At 69.3% G+C, this 23337-nt stretch overlaps 3 protein-coding genes across 12 annotated transcripts in view; 1 reads left to right on the forward strand and 2 right to left on the reverse strand.

Moving 5' to 3' along the window:
• The window catches only part of BRSK2 (BR serine/threonine kinase 2), a 42976-nt gene extending 36918 nt beyond the window's left edge, over positions 1-6058 (forward strand). For 3 of the 10 annotated variants that reach the window (XM_060177260.1, XM_060177258.1, XM_060177264.1), the window contains 6 exons: positions 413-461; positions 1299-1422; positions 1902-2082; positions 2162-2251; positions 4520-4567; positions 5235-5474. In XM_060177260.1, the coding sequence (XP_060033243.1) occupies positions 413-461; positions 1299-1422; positions 1902-2082; positions 2162-2251; positions 4520-4567; positions 5235-5440 (698 nt within the window). In that variant the 3' untranslated portion in view covers positions 5441-5474. Of the gene's footprint in view, positions 1-412; positions 462-1298; positions 1423-1901; positions 2083-2161; positions 2252-2329; positions 2426-4519; positions 4568-5234; positions 5475-5621 lie in introns of those variants that run through there. The other 7 variants (XR_009545698.1, XR_009545696.1, XM_060177261.1 and 4 more) reach the window with 5 other exon arrangements.
• A 2066-nt stretch (positions 6059-8124) lies between these two features.
• Positions 8125-21767, reverse strand: MOB2 (MOB kinase activator 2). The gene is made up of 5 exons (XM_007538820.3): positions 21640-21767; positions 9708-9868; positions 9523-9616; positions 9144-9268; positions 8125-8764 (listed from the first exon to the last, which is right to left on the reverse strand). Exons 1-5 carry the CDS (start codon positions 21654-21656, stop codon positions 8496-8498), a joined length of 666 nt encoding a protein of 221 aa, XP_007538882.2. The 5' UTR covers positions 21657-21767; the 3' UTR covers positions 8125-8495.
• On the reverse strand, positions 21690-23048 carry LOC132533968 (uncharacterized). The gene has a single exon (XM_060177351.1). It carries the CDS (start codon positions 23046-23048, stop codon positions 21690-21692), a length of 1359 nt encoding a protein of 452 aa, XP_060033334.1.
• Positions 23049-23337: the final 289 nt, after the last annotated feature.

The following is a 23337-nucleotide window of genomic DNA, read 5'->3' on the forward strand; positions in this document are numbered from 1 at the left end:
TCTCTCCCTCTCTGTTTCCCCTCCTCTCTCAATTTCTCTGTGTCTCTGTCCAGTAATAATAAAGATTTTTTTTAAGTTTAAAAACAAATGGAAAGAAATCAGGGGGTCTCCATCAATTCTCCCTGAAGCCCTATGCCTGCCCCCCCACCCCAGGAGGCCGTGGGGTCCAGGCAGAAGTGGGCAGCAGCCCTGGCCAGCAGCCCCTGGCCGTGGAGGTCTGTCCCTCAGGCCCTGGACTGGGCTGTTGAGTTCCGGCTTGAGCAGCAGAACTGGGGACTGCTCCTGCGGCAGCCGGCCGCCGACCGATGTCTGGGGATTGGGTTGGGTGGGGCCCTGAAGGCCCCCGGGGGCGGGCAGGGGAGTCGCAGGGAAGAGTCAGGCAGTCACCCTGCCTTCTTCCCACTGTGAACAGTTCCCACGCCTGAGGAAATGTCCAACCTGACCCCAGAGTCATCTCCAGAGTAAGTGACGTTGGGTGGGGGGCTGGCTCAGGGTGGGGGGGTCACACATCCATGAAGGAGAGGCAGGTGGGGCCCAGGCCTCAGAGGCAGGGTCCCCCCAGGTCACGCTGCTGCCCCCGGGGGCTTCGGCCAGTGGTAGACGAGGCTCCTCCCTGCAGCGCCTGTGCGGCCTGTGGCCTCCTCTCAGCCGTGTGTGCGGGACCCGGCTTGCAGTCGCTCTTTTGTGCCAAGAGATCGGAGGTGGCAGAGCCCAGTGCTGGGCCAGAGCTGCCCTGTGCCAGACCAGGCACCCTTGGCACTGGCACCGCACGCCAGGGCCCTGGTTGGCGGGTGGGGGATGTTGGCACCTCGGGTCTGTTTGGACCACCGGAGGTCAGCGGATCTCACGGAGGGAGGACCAAGAGGGTCTCCGTGGCTGCTGGTGGTGCCCCACACTCGTGGGGACGGGAGGGGCTCCAGCTCTGGGAGCGGGGAGGGCCCCTCCAGGCTGTCACCCACCACCCAGCCCAGCGGTGTGCAGAGGGCATCGCCACCAGCACTGACCAGAGCCGGGACCCGCCCAGGACCGGTGGGCTTTCTCCTTGATGCTGGCGGCCAGCCCAGCTCAGGGGTGGGGGCAATGGGCCATGGGCCTGTCCTTAAGTCTGGGGGCCAGTCGTCAATGACCCCGGTGGCAGGGTGACCACTGCGGAGGGGCAGGGGCACAGCTGCCCCACTGTATGCGCACAGTGGCCTGTGGGCAGTGGGCGGACATGGGGGGGCAGGCGGCAGGAGACGCTGTATCAGGGCCTGGCTGGTGTCCGGTGGGGGCGTCCCTGATCAGGCCCCCGCCCCCAGGCTGGCCAAGAAGTCATGGTTTGGGAACTTCATCAACCTGGAGAAGGAGGAGCAGATCTTCCTGGTGATGAGGGACAAGCCTCTGAGCTCCATCAAGGCTGACATCGTGCATGCCTTCCTGTCGGTGAGCCGCCCCTGGTGCCCCTCAACCCCTCCCCCCGTTTCCCCCCAGGCCCTGCCAGCCTGGGGTGGAGGGTGGGGGTCCAGCTCAGGCTCCCCGCTGGCCAGCCCGGGTGGGGTGGGGGTCCACTCAGGGTCCCCGCTGGCCGGTCAGTGGGGTGGGGGTCCGCTCAGGGTCTCCGCCGGCCGGCCCGGGTGGGGTGGGGGTGGGGGTCCACTCAGGGTCCCCGCCGGTCGGCCCGGGTGGGGTGGGGGTCCAGCTCAGGGTCCCCGCCGGCCGGCCCGGGTGGGGTGGGGGTCCGCTCAGGGTCCCCGCTGGTCGGCCCAGGTGGGGTGGGGGTCCACTCAGGGTCCCCGCCGGCCGGCCCGGGTGGGGGTCCAGCTCAGGGTCCGCGCCGGTCGGCCGGGGTGGGGGTCCGCTCAGGGTCCCCGCCGGCCGGCCCCGTTCGGGTAGAGGTCCGTCTCACTGCATCCTGCTTGCAGATCCCCAGCCTGGGCCACAGCGTCATCTCGCAGACGAGCTTCCGCGCAGAGTACAAGGCACCGGGCGGCCCGGCCGTGTTCCAGAAGCCGGTCAAGTTCCAGGTGGACATCACCTACACGGAGGGCACACAGGCGCAGAAGGAGAACGGCATCTACTCCGTCACCTTCACGCTGTTGTCGGGTGAGGACGGCGGCCCTGCCGGAGGTGGTGTGGGCGCCGCAGTGGCCTCCACCGTCAGCTGAGCACCCCTCTCCCCCAGGCCCCAGCCGCCGCTTCAAGAGGGTGGTGGAGACCATCCAGGCGCAGCTGCTCAGCTCCCACGACCCGCCGGCCGCCCCGCACCTGTCAGGTGAGCCGGGCTCGGCCTCGCGCTGCTCCGGGAGGTAGGGCCCAGCGCAGCACTGAAAGGTGCCTCTTGTCCACATAGAACCCCCCCCGCCAGCGCCAGGACTAAGCTGGGGTGCTGGGCTTAAGGGCCAGAAGGTGGCCACCAGCTACGAGAGTAGCCTGTGACTCGGGCAGGTAAGGTGTCCGGCCCCGCCGCCGGGCGGGAGGGGCTCCGGCAGGGCCTCAGACAGCAGGCAGCCCCGGCCCTGGCCGGCACCCAGCTACGCAGCTGGACACAGGCAGTCGGCACCGGCTGAGGTCAGGCTGGGAGCCCGGCCCTTCTCGGGGATCCCCGTGAGCCTCGAGGCGGCCGTGGTCAGGCGCTCCCAGCCACCCTCCTGCCGCGCACGGCTGTCCGGCCTCAGGGCCCGTGAAGTGGGGGAGCTTCCGCGGGGCCTGGGGGGCTTGTCTGAGGGGCAGCCTGGGCCCGGAGGCCCTGGGCGTGGACGTGCCGGCGGTGGGCGGGCACCGTGGAGTGTGTAGCCAGGCAGAGCCCTGGAGCCGGGGGTCTGGCCAGCGGCCTCCCAGCCCCCGCGCTGGGCCCTGTCCCAGTCTTCTGGGGTCACGTTCTGTGCTTCTGTGTGGGGTTTCCCCGTGCTCATTTCATCGCCTGTCTCACACACTGTACTTGGCACCTCACCGCTGTACCATGGCCCAGAGGCTGGCGTGGGGCAGGCGGGCGGGGGGGCAGCTCCAGCCCCGGCCTTCAAGGCTGTTGGTCAGGCAGGGTGGTGCTGGCAGGGAGCCCGAAGCTGGGGAGACGCAGCAGCCGGATGCCCGACTGGCAGCCCTCTGCCCTGCATGTGGACGCAGCTCCTGGGGCCACTGTGGTTCTGTCTGTGGGGACCCTGTCCTGCCCCCCAAAGGCCCTGGCTCTGGCCCAGTTACCCCTGCACTCACCCCCACGTCCCTCCTGGAGACCCTGGGTGCACCCCCTCTCCTCCAGGAGCTGCGGGGTCCCCTGTGCACCCCCCATGCCCGGCTCCCCACCTGGAGCTGCACACTTGGTCCCAGAGGCACTGTGGGAAGGCAGGCTTGACTGTCTGCAAGAAATGTGTGCCACCCCCGGTGCCACCTGGTGGTGCCCGGCCAGAGGGGGTCTGAGGACACCCTCACCCAGCTCAGGCCCATGGAGGCCCCTGGCGTCCTCCCACCCCCCAGCCCGGCCAGACTCTACCAGAAAGGGTTGCCAGTGTGGGTGGGGGAGCAGAGGCAGCCACAGGGACGCCAGCACAGCTGTGCTCCAAGCTTCCCGCACAGAGCAGGTGAGGGAGGCCAGGCATCCAGGGACCAGGAGCAGGGGCTTGGCCTGGGGCTGCGCTCCAGCCCTGCTTGGCTGATGTGATGTGTAGCACTGCCAGAGAGGCCCTGCTGCACAGCCTCACGAGCCCCGCCCACAGAAGGCAGCCCCGCCCACTCGCTGGAGCCCCGCCCACAGAAGGCAGCCCCGCCCACTCGTTGGAGCCCCACCCACAGAAGGCAGCCCCGCCCACTCGCTGGAGTCCCGCCCACAAGAAGGCAGTCCCACCCACTCGCAAGAGCCCCGCCCACAAGAAGGCAGCCACACCAGAGCCCCACCCACTCAGTGGAGCCCCGCCCACCAGGCAGATGGCACTGCCCACCAGGCAGACAGCCCCACCCACTCCCCAGAGGCCCGGCTAACACCTGTTTCTGGATTCCCGCCCACCAACCCCCCTCCCCCCCCCCCCCCCCGAACACGCCCACACCACCACCCACTCCTGACCCCACCGGCCACTCCAAGCAGCACCACCCACCATCCCCAGTAGCCCCGCCCACAGCACTGAGCCCCACCCACCATCCCCAGTAGCCCCACCCACCACCCCCGCAGCTCCGCCCACTCAGCCCCGGGCCCCACCCCTCTCCCATCAGCTGTAGCCATTTCCGGAGCTGCACAGCAGGTACCAGAAGCTCCGCCTACAGTGTGGCCCCGCCCACCACGGTCCAGCCCGGGACTCGCACTAGCAGAGCCGCACCCCTGCGCCTAGGCCCCTGCGCGGCCTCTGCCGGGCTGTCAGGGTTCACTCAGCTCCAGCCCCTGGGGCCCACGGCCCACCGCCCACCAGCTGCCCCTTTCCTGCTCTGGCCTGGCCCTGGCTCGCCCCGTCCTCAGGCCCAGGCCCGGTGCCCCCCCAGCCCCGCAGGCCCCGGCCCTGCCCGAGGTTCTGGGCCGCCATTCTCATGTCTCCCCTTTCTTGGTTCTGTGCTCCAGACACCACTAACTGTATGGAGATGATGACGGGGAGGCTTTCCAAATGTGGTAAGAACCCCTCCCGCTCACGGGGCCCCGCCTGGCACCCCACCTGCCACCGCTGCTCAGCCCCAGGACGTCCCTCCCCAGCTGCTGGCCTGCGGGCCCGAGGCCCACGGGGCGGGGCGAGGGCCAGCGGGGCCCCAGCGCGGCTCTGGCCGGGGTCCCGGGGGTCCTGTCCACGTGCCCCTGGGCACTGCACCTTCAGGGAGAGGCCCCAGGCTCCCAGCGGGGAGCGCAGGCCCCGGGGCGCCACCATTCCTGCCCACGCGCCCGTCCCCGGGCCGCACCGGCTGCCTGCCCCCAGCTCCCCACGCAAGCACTCCATGCCTGGCCACCCATCGTCCATCTGTCTGTCTGCTGCTGTGTCCACGCCGCCGTGTGGCCGGGGCTAGCTGGGTGCCAGAGGGGCCGTGGCCACCCTGGGGCGGCCGCTGTGCCGAGTGAGCACTCCGGAGTCGGGCTGCCTGGCCGTGGGGGCGCCTGGCCTCAGTGCCCTCTGCCCGCCCTCCCGCTGGCCGCTGGCTGCCGCCTGCCCACTCCCATCTCAGCCCTCACTCACCTCTCTCTGGGCTCCCTCCTCCAGGCCTCCTCCGTTCATTACTTCTTTCTCTCCCTCCCTCCCTCCCTCTTTCTCTCCCCTTTTTTCCTTTTGTCTTCTGTTCTGTGTACCCAGGCAGCCCATTGAGTAACTTCTTTGACGTAATTAAACAACTTTTTTCAGACGAGAAGAACGGGCAGGCGGCCCCGGCCCCCAGCACGCCCGCCAGGCGGAGTGCCCACGGTCCGCTGGGCGACTCCGTGGCCGCCGCCCGCCCTGCAGGGGACGCCGAGCACCCGACTGAGACAGGGCCAGCCGCCGCCCGCCCTGGGCAGCCTTAGCCACATAGCCCCTCCCCGCGGCCCGCCCAGCCCTCGGACCGTGACCGTGGCGAAGCCGGGGAGGAGGGAGAGGGGGCACCGGGGGCCGGCTCCTGCAGGCCGCCCGTGCCCACTCTCTCTCCCTCTTGCCGTCTCTGCCCTGCCGTGTCTGACACCACCACTGTTTCCGCTCTGACACCAGGAACTGCCCCGAAAAGTTAACACGGCCCCTCCACGAGGCGCCTCTGGGCTCTGCGGACCCGGCGCTGGACGGCAGCTGTGTGGACGCCCCCCGCCCGCATGCCCGGGGACCCCTCCAGGAAGCCAGCCCCGTCCGGGGATGCGGCGAAGCAGCTGTGGACCGGCGCTGCCCGCCCCTCCCCGCGGCCCGCCCGCCCGCCCCACACCGCCGGGCACCGCGGACTCTGCGGGCGCCCACATCAGTGTTATTTATTTGCCGTTTAACTTATTGAGTTTCTTCACTTCTCTGTTCAGGGAAGGGCAGCAGCGGGCTCCGCTGCCATCCATCCATCCGTCCGTCCGTCCGTGCGTCCTCGGCGGGGGGCTCTGGGGCACGGTGGCAGGTGGGGGCGGCAAGGCGACGAGCTACTGTAAACTTAAAAGAATTCCTGCAAGATATTTTTATAAACTTTTTTCTTGGTTGTTTTTGGAAAGGGCGTGGGGGGGGTGCGGGGGCCCAGCTAGTTTGGTGTTTGAGTTCCTTGCTCTTGGTCACTTCTACGCGAGCACGCATACGCACACACACGTACGCACACGCACACATACACACACACGTACACACCCGCACACACACCCGCATACACACATGCATACACACACGTATGCACACATACACGCACACACGCGCACACACGCGTACACACCCGCACACACACCCGCATACACACACACACACGTGCACACACACACACACATTTATTTACAGAACAGCGCAGAAAGCTCTGCCAGCTCTGCTCTGTGGCCCAGAGTGGCCCAGGGAGGGCAGGAGGTCCCAGGCCGGCCCCCACCTACATTGGCATTGCAGGTTTTTTTTTTTTTTTTTTTTAATGAAAATGACAAAAAAATTGAAAAAAAATTGACAAAAGAATCAAAGCAAACCGGCGCGGGTGCCGGGCGGTGGGGACCCGTGCCCTGGGTGGGGTGCGGGCCCGGGCCGGCTGCAGCCTGACCGCATGCCTTTGCTGTAAGAGTCTGCTCGCTTCGGCCTGTCGGCAGACTCCCCACTCATTCCGCCGGCCCCCGTGGCTGGGTGCTCCCACAGGACACAGGACGCCGGGCCGTGGCGGGCGGGAGGGGCCACTCCGTGGGGCCCCACAAGCAATACCTCTCACTAGCCCCCGTGCTGTGCCCGGGTCGCACGCCGGCAGCCCCGACTGGACCAGCCCTCCCCCCATGTACCCTGTCAGATAACTGAGCGACTTTAGTTCCGGAACAATAAACTTCTTCAGTCCAGACTCCACACGTGTCTCCTGCAGATGGGCCGGCGGGCAGGGGTGGGGCTGCAGGAACAGACGTGCCACCTTGGGCGGAAGAGGACAACCCAACCCTAGGGATCACGGCCAGAGCTACCTGAAGGGTGCCCGCACCACAACCTTGTGCCTGGAGGCCGGCTCTCGGGAAGGAGGCCCCACCCTGCCATTCGGCTGGCCTGGGCTTGGGCACCCGGGGACTGGGCACCCGGGGACGGGCCACCCCAGGACAGGAGGCTGGGCAGTAGCCAGCCCACCCTTGGCCCGAGTTTGCCCGTAGCCGCCAGCACGCCTCGTGGGGCAGCATGCCAGGTGCACCCGCCGCCTACCTGCCCTCGGACAGTCCCTGCTGGTCGGCCAGCAGCCTGGGTCCCGGGCTGGGCCTGTGGGTGTGCTCTGCCCAAGCTGGGCCGGGGGCAGCGCCATGGTCATCACGGACTCGGCTGTCCACTCCCCTCAGCTGAGGGGGGCATTTGCAGCAGCTGGCTGGGGGCGGCAGGTCTCAGACTATCGCTCAGGCGAGGCCCTAGGCTAGAGGAAGGTCACTTCTGGATCTGTCCCTCTGCGGCACCCCAGAGGACAGTACAGCTTCCTCTCCGTGTGGATCCTGGGGGCCCCGTGTGCTGGCTGGTACTGGAACCCAGGTCCTGGTGCCCTGAAGTGTGCCCCTGACATGCCACCTCCTGGCTGCTCCCTTCACTTTGCAGGGCAGGACGCCCAGCCTATTCAGGGGAGAGTGGGAGGCAGCCCCTCTGCTCCATCCTGGGGTTGCCCGGTGCTCTCGGGGGGCCGGCTGGTGTGGGAGGTGACGCAGAGTGGACACCGGTCCAGCTGTCTGCAGTGGCTGTGCCAGAGACAGGCCAGGGCCACAGCCGTGGAAACAGGGAGCTGGGGGAGGGGGGCAGGCTCCCACTGTCCAGGGAGCTGGGGCGTGGCCAGCCCAGCAACACCCCAGAGCCTCTGCCAAGCAGGATGCCGCCCAGCTGGATCTGTGGATCCCCGGTGTAGACCACAGGCCCCCAGGCTGCTCCCTCCCACCTGCAGGGGACCCCCGCCAGCCTTGGAGGAGCCCGGGGCACAGCCAGACCCTGGGCCTCGGCCCCAGCTGGTGGGGGCGGCACCGGCCAGAGATCGCTCATCAGGCCGTGGTCAGGCTCCTACTGCCCGAGGCCCGGCACCCGCCCGCACAGCCCCCAAGACGCTGGCCACACACGGTCCTGAGAGAATTCTGTTTATTACGGCCGAGCAGGTGAGCTGAGCAAGCGATGTCCCTGCGTTCCACCACGCAGGGCCACCAGATCTGAACCTGGAGCGTCCGGACCCGTTCCGGGGGTGGGGGCAGCAGCCGGGCCCCGGGGCGGCCCGCCTCACCCCCAGCCGCAGTTCAGCAGAGCCCAAGAAGGGCAGAGAGGCGGCAGCGTCTCCACCGGCCGCGTCCCGACAACCCAGCAAGCGCGTCCCTGCCGCTGGATGTCCAGGGCACCGGGGGCGGGCGGCCCGCAGTCCAAAGCTCCCGGCCGCTCTCCGGGCCCCCTGCCGACCCCGAGCACCAGGCCGCCGCGGCACATGAGCTCGCCCGTCGGCGCTCACCTCTCCTTCACGTGGTTCTGTGCGCCCGCGGGCCCCCCGCACAGCACCTCCGTGAGGTCGTCCATGACCGCGGTCTCTTTGGGGTCCAGCAGGTGGAACTCACGCGCGAAGAGGATGAAGTGGGCGTAGAGCGTGTTGAGGTGCGGGTGCAGCTCCAGCGCCAGCGTCTCCTTGAAGTGGGCCCAGTAGATGTGCGCCAGCACGTGGAACAGCAGGCGGCAGATGCGCTTCACCAGGGACTCGAAGGAGCTGGGGAAGTTGCGGCCTGCGGGGGTGCCCGTCAGTGCCCGTGGCCGGGGGACAGCACCCACGGGGCCCCACAACTAGGAGGCGGCGTCCGGCACCCGGCTGCGTCCCCTAGGCGGGGAGTCACTGCGCCCGGGCCGCGGCACCCAGTCTGGCACCCAGTCACCAGCGCCAAGCAGGGAGGTGCCCCGAGGGCAGAGCCGCCAGAGGGAGAGGCCTGAGCGCCCCAGGGCCCCCTGCCCAGAAGCTCCCGCAGCGCCCCTAGGTGTCCCCCGTCGACCCCGGGCCCGACCCAGGAGCCAGCCCGCCTCCCAGTGGCCCTGGCGGCCTCTGTCACTGCTCACGCGGCCACCTGGCCTCCTCGGCCAGCAGGACCGGGCCGCGATGCCCCGACCTACCGTACTTGGTGGGGAACACGTCCTCGTCCGTCACCAGCTTCTGCACGGAGCTCATCACGAAGTCCACGTACTGCGGCGCCGTGCACTTGACCTTCTTGCCCCGCTCATCGTGCCAGTAGTACTGTCTGTGGGCGCAGGGCGGGTCACGGTGGGGGACGCACGGACCCGGGGCCTTGTGCCTCCGGCCAGGGCTCCAGTCTGTGCCCCCCCCCCCGCCGTGTCTGCCAGCAAGCCAGCTGGGACCGGCCAGCCCGGCTGTCCCCACGGGGCAGCGCAGAGACCCCGGACTCCACGAGCCCCGGACGCCCCCGGGCCCGGGGCGACCGGCCCTCAGGTGCCCGCCTCCCCCGTCCGGTCTGCTGGAGTCGCGGGCACTCACGTGTTACACACGGCCATGGTCTGGCACGCCTCCCCGGTGCAGAACTCAGAGATGGTGCTGTACTGCAGGTTGACGTGGTGGAAGAACGTCGTGGCTGAGGGGAAGGCGGGCGTGACTGTCCGGCACCTGGACCCGCCGCGGCGCCCGGGCCTGTGACCCTCTGCGGCCCGCCCGCCCCCACTCACTGTTGCTGGCCAGCCACTCGTTGAGGTCGATCTCCCGCGGCAGTGCCACCAGCTCCTTGAACTGGAAGTCGGTGATCCTGGACTCGGTGTACTCGGGCTCCAGGTATACCTTCTTCTCCTCGGCCGCCGGCTTCTTCCCGTTGGGCTTGGCCTTGGACTTCCTGCAGGGTGGTGAGACACTTGGTGCCCAGGACGAGGGGTTCCCACACCCCATCCTCGCTCCAGCATAGCCAGGGCCCCGAGCCCACAAGCCGTCTCATGAGGGGCCGGTGGCCGCAGGCCCAAATGTGGCTGAGCTGGCCAGTCTGCCCCAGGCAGAGTCCCCAGATGGCACCACATCCACTCGACCGTGTCCCCACGCTGGCACTCCTTGGGCTTGGAGCGGGCGTGAGCCGGTGCATAGTCGCCTGGACAGCCACGTCTCGCTGGCCTCTGATCCGGGGAGAACGGACTTGAGGGGCAAGACAGACACACACCCATGCGTGAACTCAGCCCTGCAGATTCTGACACCAGGAGCCACCACCCGGGAACAGCTCTGCAGTGCTGTGGGCCGGCCGGGGACGGTCCAGGCTGGGCTGGGGTGTGGACAGGGGCACTCTGCCAGGGGGCTGCAGGGAGTAGGTACCACCTGTGGGCAGGCCGGGAAGGGTCCAGGCTGGGGTGTGGACAGTGGGCACTGTGCCAGGGGCTGCAGAGAGTGGGCACAACCCAGCCCAAGTCTGAAGCCATGTGCCATCTATTTGGGCCTGGGACCCTCAGGAGAGTTCGGGAGTCTAGGGGCTCCTGTGAGCTGAGGCGATAGCCCCAAGGCCTACCAAGGCCACTGTGGTCTCTCTCCAGAAGCGAGGTCCAAGGGCCTGTGGGCCACCGCTCCCTCTGGCAGCCCCCGCAGCTCTGCCCAGTAGGGTTACAGGCCTCGGGGCAGCATAGGGAGGCCAGCCCACAGGGCCACACCCTGGGGAGCAGCAGGCCTGTCCTGCCAGGGCGCAGGGCTGGGTGAGGACTCTCAGGAGTGCTTCTGTCACTCCGTCTCTGCCTTACAAGACGCCGTGAGCTGCGCCTCAGGGCAGTGGAGGGGTACCCTGACCCACTCTGACCCTGCCACAGGCGTCTTATGGGATCTGGGCTGGCACAGAGACTCCTGTCCACAGAGGGGCGGGGCTGTCAGGGGGCTCTGCCCGAGTCTGGGAGCCAGATGTGCAGCTGGTCACTCCCCGCCTGGCCCTCTCCAAGTGCCTGATGCTCAGCCGCTCAGCCCCACAGACTCCGAGGGTCCCCTGTGCCCAGGGGCCCCACAGCCTCAGGTCCGGCTAGTCACTGTCTCTGTAGGCAGGGGGGCAGCAGATGGGGCTGTGGCCTGCAGGACCCTGAACTGCCTCTGGAGGATGGGCGTCCTCTGCCAGTCAGCCTGTCTCTCTGGGCAGAGGGCCACTTGCATGTCCCCAGTTCTGAGAGGCCCGGTGGGCATCCAGGACACTGGGCTGTGCCCACTGGCCTCCTACCCAGCTGGGGAAAGAGGGCAGTCCCCACCAGGCTCTCCCGCGTTCAGAGCAGCTCCTCCCCCCACCCCAACACACACGTGCTCACACGCGCGCGCGCGCGCGCGCGCGCGCGCACACACACACACACACACACACACACACACACACACACACACGGAGCTGGCCTCTGGGACCCGTCCCTGAGCTCCTCTCATTGCTCCCAAGGGCAGCACCGCACCTGCAGGGCTCCCCGGAGGACAGCACCCGCCACCTCAGGACACCCACCCCATGGGCTCCCCAAATGCCTGGACTCAGGCAGCTGTATCACCTCACTGCTGGGGCCACGGGGGGCAGAGGGCAAGCCCCCTCCCCGCACAGGCCTGGGAGACAGCGGCGCCCCACACCCGTGACCTCCGGGTCTGGCTGCACTGGGCCAGAGGCCGTCCCCACACCCCAGGCTCCCTGGAGGCCCTGCAAGGGGTCGGCTGAGACCCCGCCCGCAGCCCCGGGGACAGAGCCTTTGTCCAGTCACCGACCCTCACCTCAGGGACCACCGGCCACCTGGCTCCACGCACGAGGCTCGGCCAGGAGCTGGGGATGGACCCGGGCCCTGCTGTGAGTCCTCAGCGCCTCGGGGATGCCCCCGGGGCCTGGAAGTGCAGCCCAGGGGCCCGGCCCTCACTGCACACCCCCAGGTGGCACAGGGCCACATGACCCTTCAGGCGTGGGGACCAAGGCACCCCATGACGCCCCCCAGGTGTGGCGACCCTGGGGTGCCCGTGGACAAGTCCTCGCTCGGCCCTCGGCACGGTGGCGCCTGGCTGTGCCCCTCAGCCAGCCCGGCTTGTCAGGACCCTGTGCCCACCTGCCCCGGTGGCCTTGTCGCCCACTCAGGTCCACCCTGGCTGTGCAGTGACAACACTGCAGCCACCAAGGGCAGGTCAGCACGGCTGCCAGGACCCGCTCAGGCAGAGGGACAGGCAGGAGGCCTCCGTCCTCACAGCACAGCCGGCCGGCCCTGCCCAGTGTGTGAGAAGAGGGGAGTGTGAGGGCAGGTGTGTGCGCAGGCGTGTGGGCAGGTGTGAGTACAGGTGTGCGTGTGTACAGGTGTGTGGGCAGGTGTGTGTACAGGTGTGAGTGGGTACAGGTGTGTGTGGGCAGGTGTGTGTACAGGTGTGTGTGGGCAGGTGTGAGTGGGTACAGGTGTGAGCGGGTACAGGTGTGTGTACAGGTGTGAGCAGGTACAGGTGTGTGTAGGCAGGTGTGGGTGTGTACAGGTGTGTGTGGGCAGGTGAGTGGGTACAGGTGTGTACAGGTGTGCGCACAGGTGTGAGTGTACAGGAGTGCGTGGGCAGGTGAGTGTACAGGTGTGCGTGGGCAGGTGTGTGTACAAGTGTGTGTGGGAAGGTGTGAGTATACAGGTGTGAGCATGTACAGGTGTGTGTGGGCAGGTGTGGGTGTGTACAGGTGTGTGTGGGCAGGTGAGTGGGTACAGGTGTGTACATGTGTGCGTGGGCAGGTGTGAGTGTACAGGTGTGCGTGGGCAGGTGTGAGTAGACTGAGCAGATTTGTGTGCTGAGGGCTAGGTGTGCTGAGGTGGGTGTGCTGAGGGCTGAGTGTGCCTTTCAGAGTCTCTGGTCAGAGAAGTCGAAGGACGCAGGAGGACTGGGGTGAGAGCAGCGGCCGAGCGGCATCCGCAGGGCAGGGGCTGGGCAGGCGGCGGGGAGAGGTCAAGTGTCCGCAGGGGGAGGCCAGGGAGGAGCCTTGGGCACGCCGCCGACGCCCGCCACACGCAGAAGACGGTCAGGTCCCGTGGCCTGTGGCCCCCCACGGACGGACTGGGATCTGCCTGGATGGGCAGAAGGGCCCAAAGTCTGTCCGTCTCTCTGTCCATCTCTCCCACCTTCTAGGCCTAAGGGAGCCGCGGCCACAGAGGGGGGAGTGACAGGTGCTAGGCTGGTGGCCACCTGGAGGAAGGGGCGGGGAGAGGCGGGTCGGCAGCTCGGGGATGCCGCCTCATGCCGCCTTGGCGTGCCTGCTGCCGAAGCTCCTTTTCGAATGACCGATGCCCTGTCCCTGCGGGGCGGGGTCAGCAGGGCTTCCGGTGCCAGCGCCCCCTGTCCCGCCCGCCCCTCCAGCATGCCGCCCGCTGCTCGGTCCTCAGGAGGAGGCTGCGCCCAGGGAGGGGCCTCCCCGGACCCCCGGCCCTTCCTCAGGCACCGGCATCGAGGCCCCAGGCCCTCTGCAGGCCGCGGTCAGCGGGGAGCGGGGGGAGCACCGTCTGGGCCCCCGGTCTCCGGAACCCCGAACCCCGGAGCTGCCCCGCCCCGAGGGGCACCGGGAGAGGGACCCGCCCCGCGAGCCCAGGATTCTCCGGACGGGGCAGGCGGGGGGGACGGTGAGGAGAGCCGGCCGCCGCGGCCCCTGCTCTGGATTCCGGGGGGCTGCCTGCGAAGGGGACCTGCCCACCTCCCGCCATGCCCGGCTCTCAGAAGCTTGAGCACGGGCGTCACACGGAATCTGGGCCCCACCCTCACTCCCCGGTCCGCCCGGACCCTGAGCCCACAGACGGCCAGAAAGCGGGGAGCCCTAGGTCAGCTCGGCCCCGGGTTCGAGCCCGCAGCCGTGCGAGGTGCGTCCCCACAGAAGCGAGTCCCGGTCACAGCAAAGGGCGAAGGCAGCCCCCCATCAGCAGCAGAGGGCAAGGCGCCGCGGGAGGCCAAAGGGGACTGGCAGAATATTCCAGGACGCGCGGGCGAAGGCCCTGCCCTGAAGAGCCACCTGCAGGAGCCACTAACAGCTCTCGGCCGCAGCTGGACCCAGAGTGGGAGCGCCGCCGACCTGGGGCTCAGGCCCGAGGGCTTCCCGGAGGGGGCGCTGTGCCGGGGCCCGCAGGCAGGGGCCAGGCCGCTCCAGGGCTCCAGAGAGCAGCCCTGCTTCTCCAGCGGGAAGGACGCCACCTGGCGGCCGCAGCAGAACCCGCAGACCGGGCGCCCGACCGGCGGGACCTAGGAGGCGGCCCCCAGCCCCAGCCCCCCAGGCCGCCAGGATCTCCCACCTCCGGCCCGTGGACGTTTCTCTCCAAGGGGAGGGCCGCGGGGCACTGGCGGACGGGGGGGGGAGGGCGGGCGCGGCAGGCAGGCGTTCCCGCACCCTGGCTCAGACAAGGGCCCTGTCCCCGCAGAAGTGCGCCCGGCCTCGGGGCCGCGGGCAAGGCCGCGTGGGGTGCCCGGCCGCCTGCTCCCTGGCACCGGCCGCTCCTGCGCGGCCACAGTGCCCACTGCCGGCCTCTCGTGAGGTCTGGGCCGCCACCCGGCGCGGAGTGGGGGGTCGGCCAGCGCCTGGTCTGGTCACATGTCCTGGCTGCGGAAGCCCCCCGGCCCTGCTGTCCTGAGGCTGAGGGGTGGCATGCCGCAGAGGGTCGGCAGCCGCGGGCCTGGGGAGGGGTCGGCCACCCAGAGGACGGCGCCTTGAATGGGATCCCGGAGCCAGGGCGGGAGAGCTGAGACGGTCCTCAGAGTGGGGGAGGGAGCAGGTCCTGAGTCAAGATGGGGTGGGGGTCCTCAGAGTGGGGGGATGGGGGTCCTGAGTCAAGATGGGGTGGGGGGTCCTCAGAGTCATGGGGTGGGGGGGTCCTCAGAGTCAGGGGATGGGGGGGTCCTCAGAGTCAGGGGATGGGGGGTCCTCAGAGTCAGGGGGTCCTCAGAGTGGGGGGATGGGGGTCCTGAGTCAAGATGGGGTGGGGGTCCTCAGAGTGGGGGGATGGGGGTCCTGAGTCAAGATGGGGTGGGGGGTCCTCAGAGTCACGGGGTGGGGGGTCCTCAGAGTCAGGGGATGGGGGGTCCTCAGAGTGGGGGGATGGGGGGTCCTGAGTCAGGATGGGGTGGGGGTCCTCAGAGTGGGGGGAGGGAGCGGGTCCTGAGTCAAGATGGGGTGGGGGTCCTCAGAGTCAGGGGTAGGGGGTCCTCAGAGTGGGGGGATGGGGGTCCTGAGTCAAGATGGGGTGGGGGTCCTCAGAGTCGGGCAGGGGGTCCTCAGAGTGGGGGGATGGGGGTCCTGAGTCAGGATGGGGTGGGGGTCCTCAGAGTGGGGAGATGGGGGTCCTGAGTCAAGATGGGGTGGGGGTCCTCAGAGTCTGGGGGCAGGGGTGTTGTATGCTTTACATTGGGTTCTAGTTCTCCCCCACCGAGAGAATTAGATCAGTCCAGTTAAACTTCGCGGCCCGCTTGGCCCCGCCCCGGAGGAACCCCGCCAGAGTTGCTGAGTTCCTGAGTTGGAGAGGAAGAGAGAGAGGGCCAGAGGGTTCCAGAGTTGGAGAGGAAGAGAGAGAGGGCCAGAGGGTTCCAGAGTTGGAGAGTTTCAGGGTTACAGAGTAAGAGAGAGTTCCACAGTGGGAGAGTTTCAGAGGGTTCCCCAGTACGAGAGTTCCAGAGGGCAGAGTTCCTGGGTTCCTGAGTTCCAGAGTAAGAGGGAGTGCTTGCGCCTCCGCAAAGAGACAGCCGAGTCCTGTTTGGTGATTAGTTTGTCTTAGTCTATGAATCGTTGGTCCTGAATAAAGAAATACAGCTGCCCTGCCCAGCCGTTGTCTCTGCGTCTCTGTTACCCGCCCGTGAAGCAAACCGGCCGGCTAGAGCCTCCGAATTTTAACAACACAGGGGGTCCTCAGAATGGGGAGATGGGGTCCTGAGTCAAGATGGGGTGGGGGTCCTCAGAGTCAGGGGGCAGGGGGTCCTCAGAGTGGGGGGATGGGGGGTCCTGAGTCAGGATGGGGTGGGGGTCCTCAGAGTCAGGGGGTGGGGGGTCCTTAGAGTCACGGGGTGGGGGGTCCTCAAGAGTCCGGGCAGGGGGGTGGGAGCGGGTCCTGAGTCAGGATGGGAGGGGTCCTCAGACTCAGGGGGGGGGAGTCACCGGTCTCAGAGCCAGGCCAGCTCCCCAGAGAGGGCAAACTCTCCAGGGTTGGAGCAGCAGGACGCCTGTGCCGGTGAGCAGTCCTGGACCACTGGCCCACGGGGGCCCCCCTGCCCCGCCCCCCCAAGCAGGCACCTGGAGGAAGGACTCAGCCCAGCGGGCACCGGCTTGGATCTGGAGCAGAGGCGGCACCGCTCCCCGGCCTCTCTGCCAGGCTGCTGCCCAGAGAGCTTGGAGGCCCTGGCCTCCCACCCCACCCCTGCTGAAGACGGGCCATCCGGGGCCCCGGGGCCACCCGGCCTTGAGTCCTCCCTGCACCTTGGTGACGGACGGAGGCCTCCGCCCTTCCCGCACGTGGGCGATGAGACCAGGTGGCAGAGCAGAGGCGGGTGGGCGGGGGGCATGGACACGGCGCCCAGACAGCTGGGGGCGTGGGGAGCCCCGGGACTGGGAGGAGGCCCCACCCACGGAGCCCGGGACGGGAGACGCCCGGCGCAGGCACGGAGGGGCAGGGGGGCTGTGATGGGGGGCCGGGGCCCCGCGCCGACCTCCCCCCCAGGGCCCAGAGTGAGGTGCGGGGTCCTGGGACCCTGACCCTTGGCCGCGGAATGCACGTGGGGGCGTGACCGGCAGCTTCAGGCAGGGGTGAAGTGACGGGGCGTCACCTGTGGAGGTGCGGAGAGACTCCAGGTGACGTGGGCCCCAGCCCCAGGACTGAGCCTCCTGGCCCAGCACCGGGCACCGGGGGAGGGAGGAGCACAGTGGGCGCGGGGCAGGGCTGTGCGGCCCCTCCGCTCTCCCGGGCCAGGGGCGAAGATGCCCCATGACGCCCCCATCGCCATGCAGGAGGCCCCCCAGCTTCCAGGGCCCCGCCCCACCCCTGCCCGCTGACTCGGCTGAAGGATGGAGGATGGAGGGAGACGGGCTTTTATCCCACAGCTAAAATCACTCTCCTGTGGCCATTCAGAGGGAGGTCCCTCCCCTGCCCGTGCCCCCCCCCCCAGGACGGCCCTGCCCCCAGGGCAGAGGTGAAGGCAGGGGAGGGCTGCAGGGTGGCTCTCCGGCCCTTTGGGTCACCAGGCCCTTGCTCAGTTGGGGACCGTCCCAGGACCGGGCTTGGAGGCTCTGCTCCTGGGGTCAGGAGGTTCGGGGGACCGTGCGGAACCCCAGGCGGAACCCCAGGCGGCAGGAACCCAAGAGCACAGCTGGGGTGAGCAGCCGAGCTCTTGCCTGAGCCTCTGCCCCACCCCTCCTCTCCCCGCTGCACTCCGCACCCCTGCAAGCTCGCCCATGTGGCTCCTGGGTGTCCCTAGGGGGCCGACCGACTTCCCCGGCTCACGTCGGTGGGCATAATGCCTACGAGGTCCTGCTGGGTCCACGAGACAGAACCCCCTTCTTTTTGAGGGCTGAATAGTATTCCACTGCACACACACTGTGGTGCCCAAGGCCTGGCTAGTGAGTCCGGTCACTGTGAACACGGTTGCCGGTTTCTCCTCCCCCGCTGCCCCAAGCCCGCTCCACCCGCACACAGCTCCGCGCTGCTCTCAGACGCGTCTGAGCCCCTGTAGAGCCCGGCCCCTGCTCACCCCCAGGCCTCCCAGACGCGCTCATGGGCTAAACGCCGGTGCCAGCACCAGGGCCCCACCCCCACAGCCCGGGTCTGGCCCTCAGCAGCCGGGGCGGGGGCGTCTCAACCACAGTAACTCAGCACGGCTCGAACCCTGGAGCCAGTGGCCGCAGGGACATGCGCACAGAGTGTGCACACGGGACCCGCTCCACCAGCTGCTTCCTGGAGCCACGCCTGGTGCCCGCGCACAGTGGGCCGGGCTGTGCCTGTGGCCTCGGTCACGCACCCCGGCCCAGAGCCCCCGGGGTGTGAGGGGAGGCAGCGTCTGCTCCCGGGGCCAGACGCCCAGAGGACAGGCTCACCGCACCGCCAGACCCGCCCCTGCCAGCCAGTGCCTCCGCCGCCACCCCCACCCGGCGAGGACGCCCACAGGAAAGGCGGCCGCCGCCGCTCCCACTGTTCCCACTTCCCTGTTCCCAGGCAGCTCCCGGGGCGTGTGGAGTCAGGGAGGAAAGCAAACAATCGGAGCAGAACGCAAGGGCCCGGACGGGGCAGGGCTGGGCGCAAGCTCGGTGCTTCCCTCACGGCCCACGAGGGGCCCGGGGGGCGGGCATCCGCATTCCGGGGCCACCGCCGGTCAGGGAGTGCCAGCAGAAGGGAAGCCGGGTCGGGTGCCCTTGTGACAGGGTCCCAGGAGCCACCACCCAGAGCAGAGTGGGGGAGGGCGGGGAACCCCGGATGCCGGGCCTGGACTCACCCCTCCTGCCCAGACCAGGGGAGTGGGAGCTCTGCCCCAGAAGGCCCCTCGCAGCGCCGCCGCTCACGCTCACGGCTGGGCCCAGGAGGAGTGCCTGGCGAGGGGACAGGGACTGGGTGGCTGCACGGAGGAGGCGGCAGCGAGGTTTGGACTGCCGCTGGGGGGATCCGTGCAGCCACCCCCTAGAAGCTGCTGAGGGAGCCAGGGAGGCCACCAACCCGACGGTCCTGGGGGCAGGGGTCCTGGCGTCCCTGCGCATCCCCGGCACGTGTCACCCGAGGGCCAGAGTTCCGGACCGCACCTGCCCGGCGCCGGCCAGGGCTGAGAGGCCAGCAGAGGGGGAGAGCCGGGTGGCGCCCGGTGCCCAGAGTCCCCGCGGAGACGTGGGGCGAGTCAGGACACATGGCTGCCTGGCGGCCGGGGCTTCCTGCAGGGCCTGCTCCCTCAGTGACCGTGACGGTGACGGTGACGGTGACGGCGGGCGGTGGGGACTCACTCAGTCCCGCAGGGCCTTCCGGGACACCAGGACGGCCAGTACCCAGCCGGGGACAGAGACACCGGGCCGATCGAGCGTCTCCACCGCCGCGGATCGGAGGCTGCCGTCCACCCGGGCTCAGCACCTCACGCGGCTGATCAGGCCTGGAAACCGCAGCTGAAACCATCAACTGGGGCACCGGGGTCCCCACGGCCAGAGCCGCGCCCGGGCGGAGTCCGGAGCAGAGTCCGAGCGGTCCTTTGGGCCGGGCTGGGCCGGCACCGTCTCAGGAGGTTGGGCTCGGGACGCCCTCTGCTAAGTGGCCGTCAACATTGGGCCATTCGGCCGACAATCCCAGACAGACGCCCTCTCAGGCCCCATGCCCCTCACTGCCCCGCACGGGCGCAACAGGCAGCCTGAGGCCGGGGGTCTGGGGGGCCCACAGCTCGAGTCGTGGGGCCTAGCCACCAGCCGCCCGGGAAGCAGGGTGACGCCCAGGAGCCGGGACGTGGAGGGTCTGACCCGCACACCGGAAAACCCCGCTGACCCAAAGGCCAGAGCTGACACTACGCGGTCTACGGGGCCCCGCACGGCCGCCCTCACTCACCCTCTACACACGCAAACGGGCACAGTCAGGGACACAGGGGCTGGACAGTAGGGGATGAGGGGCTGGGGGCGGCATGGGGACAGAGGGGCAGGGGGCAGCATGGGGACAGAGGGACTGAGGGCAGCATGGGGACAGAGGGACTGAGGGCAGCATGGGGACAGAGGGACTGGGGGCAGCATGGGGACAGAGGACTGAGGGCAGCATGGGGACAGAGGGACTGGGGGCAGCATGGGGACAGAGGGACTGGGGGCAGCATGGGGACAGAGGGACTGAGGGCAGCATGGGGACAGAGGGACTGAGGGCAGCATGGGGACAGAGGGACTGGGGGCAGCATGGGGACAGAGGACTGAGGGCAGCATGGGGACAGAGGGACTGGGGGCAGCATGGGGACAGAGGGACTGGGGGCAGCATGGGGACAGAGGACTGAGGGCAGCATGGGGACAGAGGGACTGAGGGCAGCATGGGGACAGAGGGACTGAGGGCAGCATGGGGACAGAGGGACTGGGGGCAGCATGGGGACAGAGGACTGAGGGCAGCATGGGGACAGAGGGACTGGGGGCAGCATGGGGACAGAGGGACTGGGGGCAGCATGGGGACAGAGGACTGAGGGCAGCATGGGGACAGAGGGACTGAGGGCAGCATGGGGACAGAGGACTGAGGGCAGCATGGGGACAGAGGGACTGAGGGCAGCATGGGGACAGAGGGACTGGGGGCAGCATGGGGACAGAGGGACTGGGGGCAGCATGGGGACAGAGGGACTGAGGGCAGCATGGGGACAGAGGGACTGGGGGCAGCATGGGGACAGAGGACTGAGGGCAGCATGGGGACAGAGGGACTGGGGGCAGCATGGGGACAGAGGACTGAGGGCAGCATGGGGACAGAGGGACTGGGGGCAGCATGGGGACAGAGGGACTGAGGGCAGCATGGGGACAGAGGGACTGAGGGCAGCATGGGGACAGAGGGACTGGGGGCAGCATGGGGACAGAGGACTGAGGGCAGCATGGGGACAGAGGGACTGGGGGCGGCATGGGGACAGAGGGACTGAGGGCAGCATGGGGACAGAGGGACTGGGGGCAGCATGGGGACAGAGGGACTGAGGGCAGCATGGGGACAGAGGGACTGGGGGCAGCATGGGGACAGAGGGACTGAGGGCAGCATGGGGACAGAGGGACTGAGGGCAGCATGGGGACAGAGGGACTGAGGGCAGCATGGGGACAGAGGGACTGGGGGCAGCATGGGGACAGAGGGACTGAGGGCAGCATGGGGACAGAGGGACTGAGGGCAGCATGGGGACAGAGGGACTGAGGGCAGCATGGGGACAGAGGGACTGAGGGCAGCATGGGGACAGAGGGACTGAGGGCAGCATGGGGACAGAGGGACTGGGGGCAGCATGGGGACAGAGGGACTGAGGGCAGCATGGGGACAGAGGGACTGGGGGCAGCATGGGGACAGAGGGACTGGGGGCAGCATGGGGACAGAGGGACTGAGGGCAGCATGGGGACAGAGGGACTGGGGGCAGCATGGGGACAGAGGGACTGGGGGCAGCATGGGGACAGAGGGACTGGGGGCAGCATGGGGACAGAGGGACTGGGGGCAGCATGGGGACAGAGGGACTGAGGGCAGCATGGGGACAGAGGGACTGGGGGCAGCATGGGGACAGAGGGACTGAGGGCAGCATGGGGACAGAGGGACTGGGGGTAGTACGGGGGTCAGATCAGGGGTCGGAGTGCAGGGGGCAGCTCGGGGTCAGGTCAGGGGTCGGAGTGCAGGGGCAGCCCGGGGTCAGATCAGGGGTCGGCGTGCAGGGGTCAGCACGGGGTCAGGTCAGGGGTCGGAGTGCAGGGGGCAGCTCGGGGTCAGGTCATGGGGCAGCTCGGGGTCAGGTCAGGGGTCGCAGGGCGGCGGATGCCCGGCCCGAGGGCGCCGGCGTTGGCAGAGCCTCCTCGGCTTCCCGCTTCTGCGCGCCGCGTCCCGGTCCCCGGCGGGTCCCCGCCTCTCGCACCGGGTCCGCACCCGACCCCCCGCCCCGGCTCCCACTCGCTCCCGGAAGCCCGTCGCCTCCGAGCCGCCCCGCGGCCCCCGGCCCGACTCGGCCGCCCCCGTCCTGCCCCGGCCCGGCCCGGCCCGGCCCACTCACCCCATGAGCCAGTCCATGGCTGCGCGGGCCCGCCGCCTCCCGCTCGGCCCTCAGCCCGCGGCGGCCGGAAGTAAACACTCGGCCGCTCGCTCCCACACGCTCGCGGACGGAAGTGGCGTCGCGCGTCGCGCCGTGCACGCCGGGAAATGTAGTCCGGCCGCGGGGCTGGGCGGGGCTCGCCGCGCAGTGCACGCCGGGAACCGTAGTCGGGCGGTCTCGGGCTGTGCCGCCGCGTCCCCGCGTCCGCGGTGCCTGTGCCCCGGGTGCCCGTCCGTCCCCGGAGCCCCGCTGCCCCCGTCCCCGCCCGCACCGGCCTGAGCCCGCCGCCGCCCCGGCTCCGTCCCCGCCGTCCTGTCGGCCGGGACCCGCACAGGGGCCTCCGATGTCGCTGTCCCGCCGAGCTGTCCCACAGTGTCCCCTCGCCGACCCCCGACCCCGCGCCGAGGGGCCTGGGGCCCTGAGGGCACAGGAAGCAGCCCCTCCGCCCTGCCAGCTGCCTCCTCCTGGCAGCCCGCCCGGGGTCCCCGGGCCGCGTGGGTCGGGGTCTTCCCGTGGGGCTCCCTGTGGGTCGGGGTCTCCCGTGGGGTTTCCCTGTGGGTCGGGGTCTCCCGTGGGGTTTCCCTGTGGGTCGGGGTCTTCTCTCGGAGGCCCCCTGTGGGTCGGGGTCTTCCCTTGAGGGCTCCCTGTGGGTCGGGGTCTCCCGTGGGGGCTCCTTGTGGGTCGGGGTCTCCCGTGGGGGCTCCCTGTGGGTCGGGGTCTTCTCGTGGGGCTCCCTGTGGGTCGGGGTCTTCTCCTGGGGGCTCCCTGTGGGTCGGGGTCTTCTCCTGGGGGCTCCCTGTGGGTCGGGGTCTTCTCTCGGAGGCCCCCTGTGGGTCGGGGTCTTCCCTTGAGGGCTCCCTGTGGGTCGGGGTCTCCCGTGGGGGCTCCTTGTGGGTCGGGGTCTCCCGTGGGGGCTCCCTGTGGGTCGGGGTCTTCTCGTGGGGCTCCCTGTGGGTCGGGGTCTTCTCCTGGGGGCTCCCTGTGGGTCTGGGTCTTCTCCTGGGGGCTCCCTGTGGGTCGGGGTCTTCCCTTGAGGGCTCCCTGTGGGTCGGGGTCTCCCGTGGGGGCTCCTTGTGGGTCGGGGTCTCCCGTGGGGGCTCCTTGTGGGTCGGGGTCTCCCGTGGGGGCTCCCTGTGGGTCGGGGTCTTCTCATGGGGTTTCCCTGTGGGTCGGGGTCTCCCGTGGGGGCTCCCTGTGGGTCGGGGTCTTCTCCTGGGGGCTCCCTGTGGGTCGGGGTCTTCTCCTGGGGGCTCCCTGTGGGTCGGGGTCTCCCGTGGGGGCTCCCTGTGGGTCGGGGTCTTCTCCTGGGGGCTCCCTGTGGGACGCATGGCCTTCTCGTGGGGTTTCCCTGTGGGTCGGGGTCTTCTCATGGGGGCTCCCTGTGGTTCGGGGTCTTCTCATGGGGTTTCCCTGTGGGTCGGGGTCTCCCGTGGGGGCTCCCTGTGGGTCGGGGTCTCCCGTGGGGGCTCCTTGTGGGTCGGGGTCTCCCGTGGGGGCTCCCTGTGGGTCGGGGTCTCCCGTGGGGGCTCCCTGTGGGTCGGGGTCTTCTCCTGGGGGCTCCCTGTGGGTCGGGGTCTTCTCATGGGGGCTCCCTGTGGTTCGGGGTCTTCTCATGGGGTTTCCCTGTGGGTCGGGGTCTCCCGTGGGGGCTCCCTGTGG

Source organism: Erinaceus europaeus, chromosome 17 (assembly GCF_950295315.1).
Source record: "Erinaceus europaeus chromosome 17, mEriEur2.1, whole genome shotgun sequence".
Classification (NCBI taxonomy): domain Eukaryota; kingdom Metazoa; phylum Chordata; class Mammalia; order Eulipotyphla; family Erinaceidae; genus Erinaceus; species Erinaceus europaeus.

Coding starts and splice junctions, on each gene's coding strand:
- MOB2 (XM_007538820.3), bottom strand. Junction 9,617..9,707: donor CGAGTGGCTGGCCAGCAACA/GTGAGTGGGGGC, acceptor CCTTCCCCTCAG/CCACGACGTTCTTCCACCAC. Junction 8,765..9,143: donor CGTGTTCCCCACCAAGTACG/GTAGGTCGGGGC, acceptor GCACCCCCGCAG/GCCGCAACTTCCCCAGCTCC.
- LOC132533968 (XM_060177351.1), bottom strand. CDS start 23,048: ATGAGAAGACCCCGACCCACAGGGAAACCCCACGAGAAGGCCATGCGT.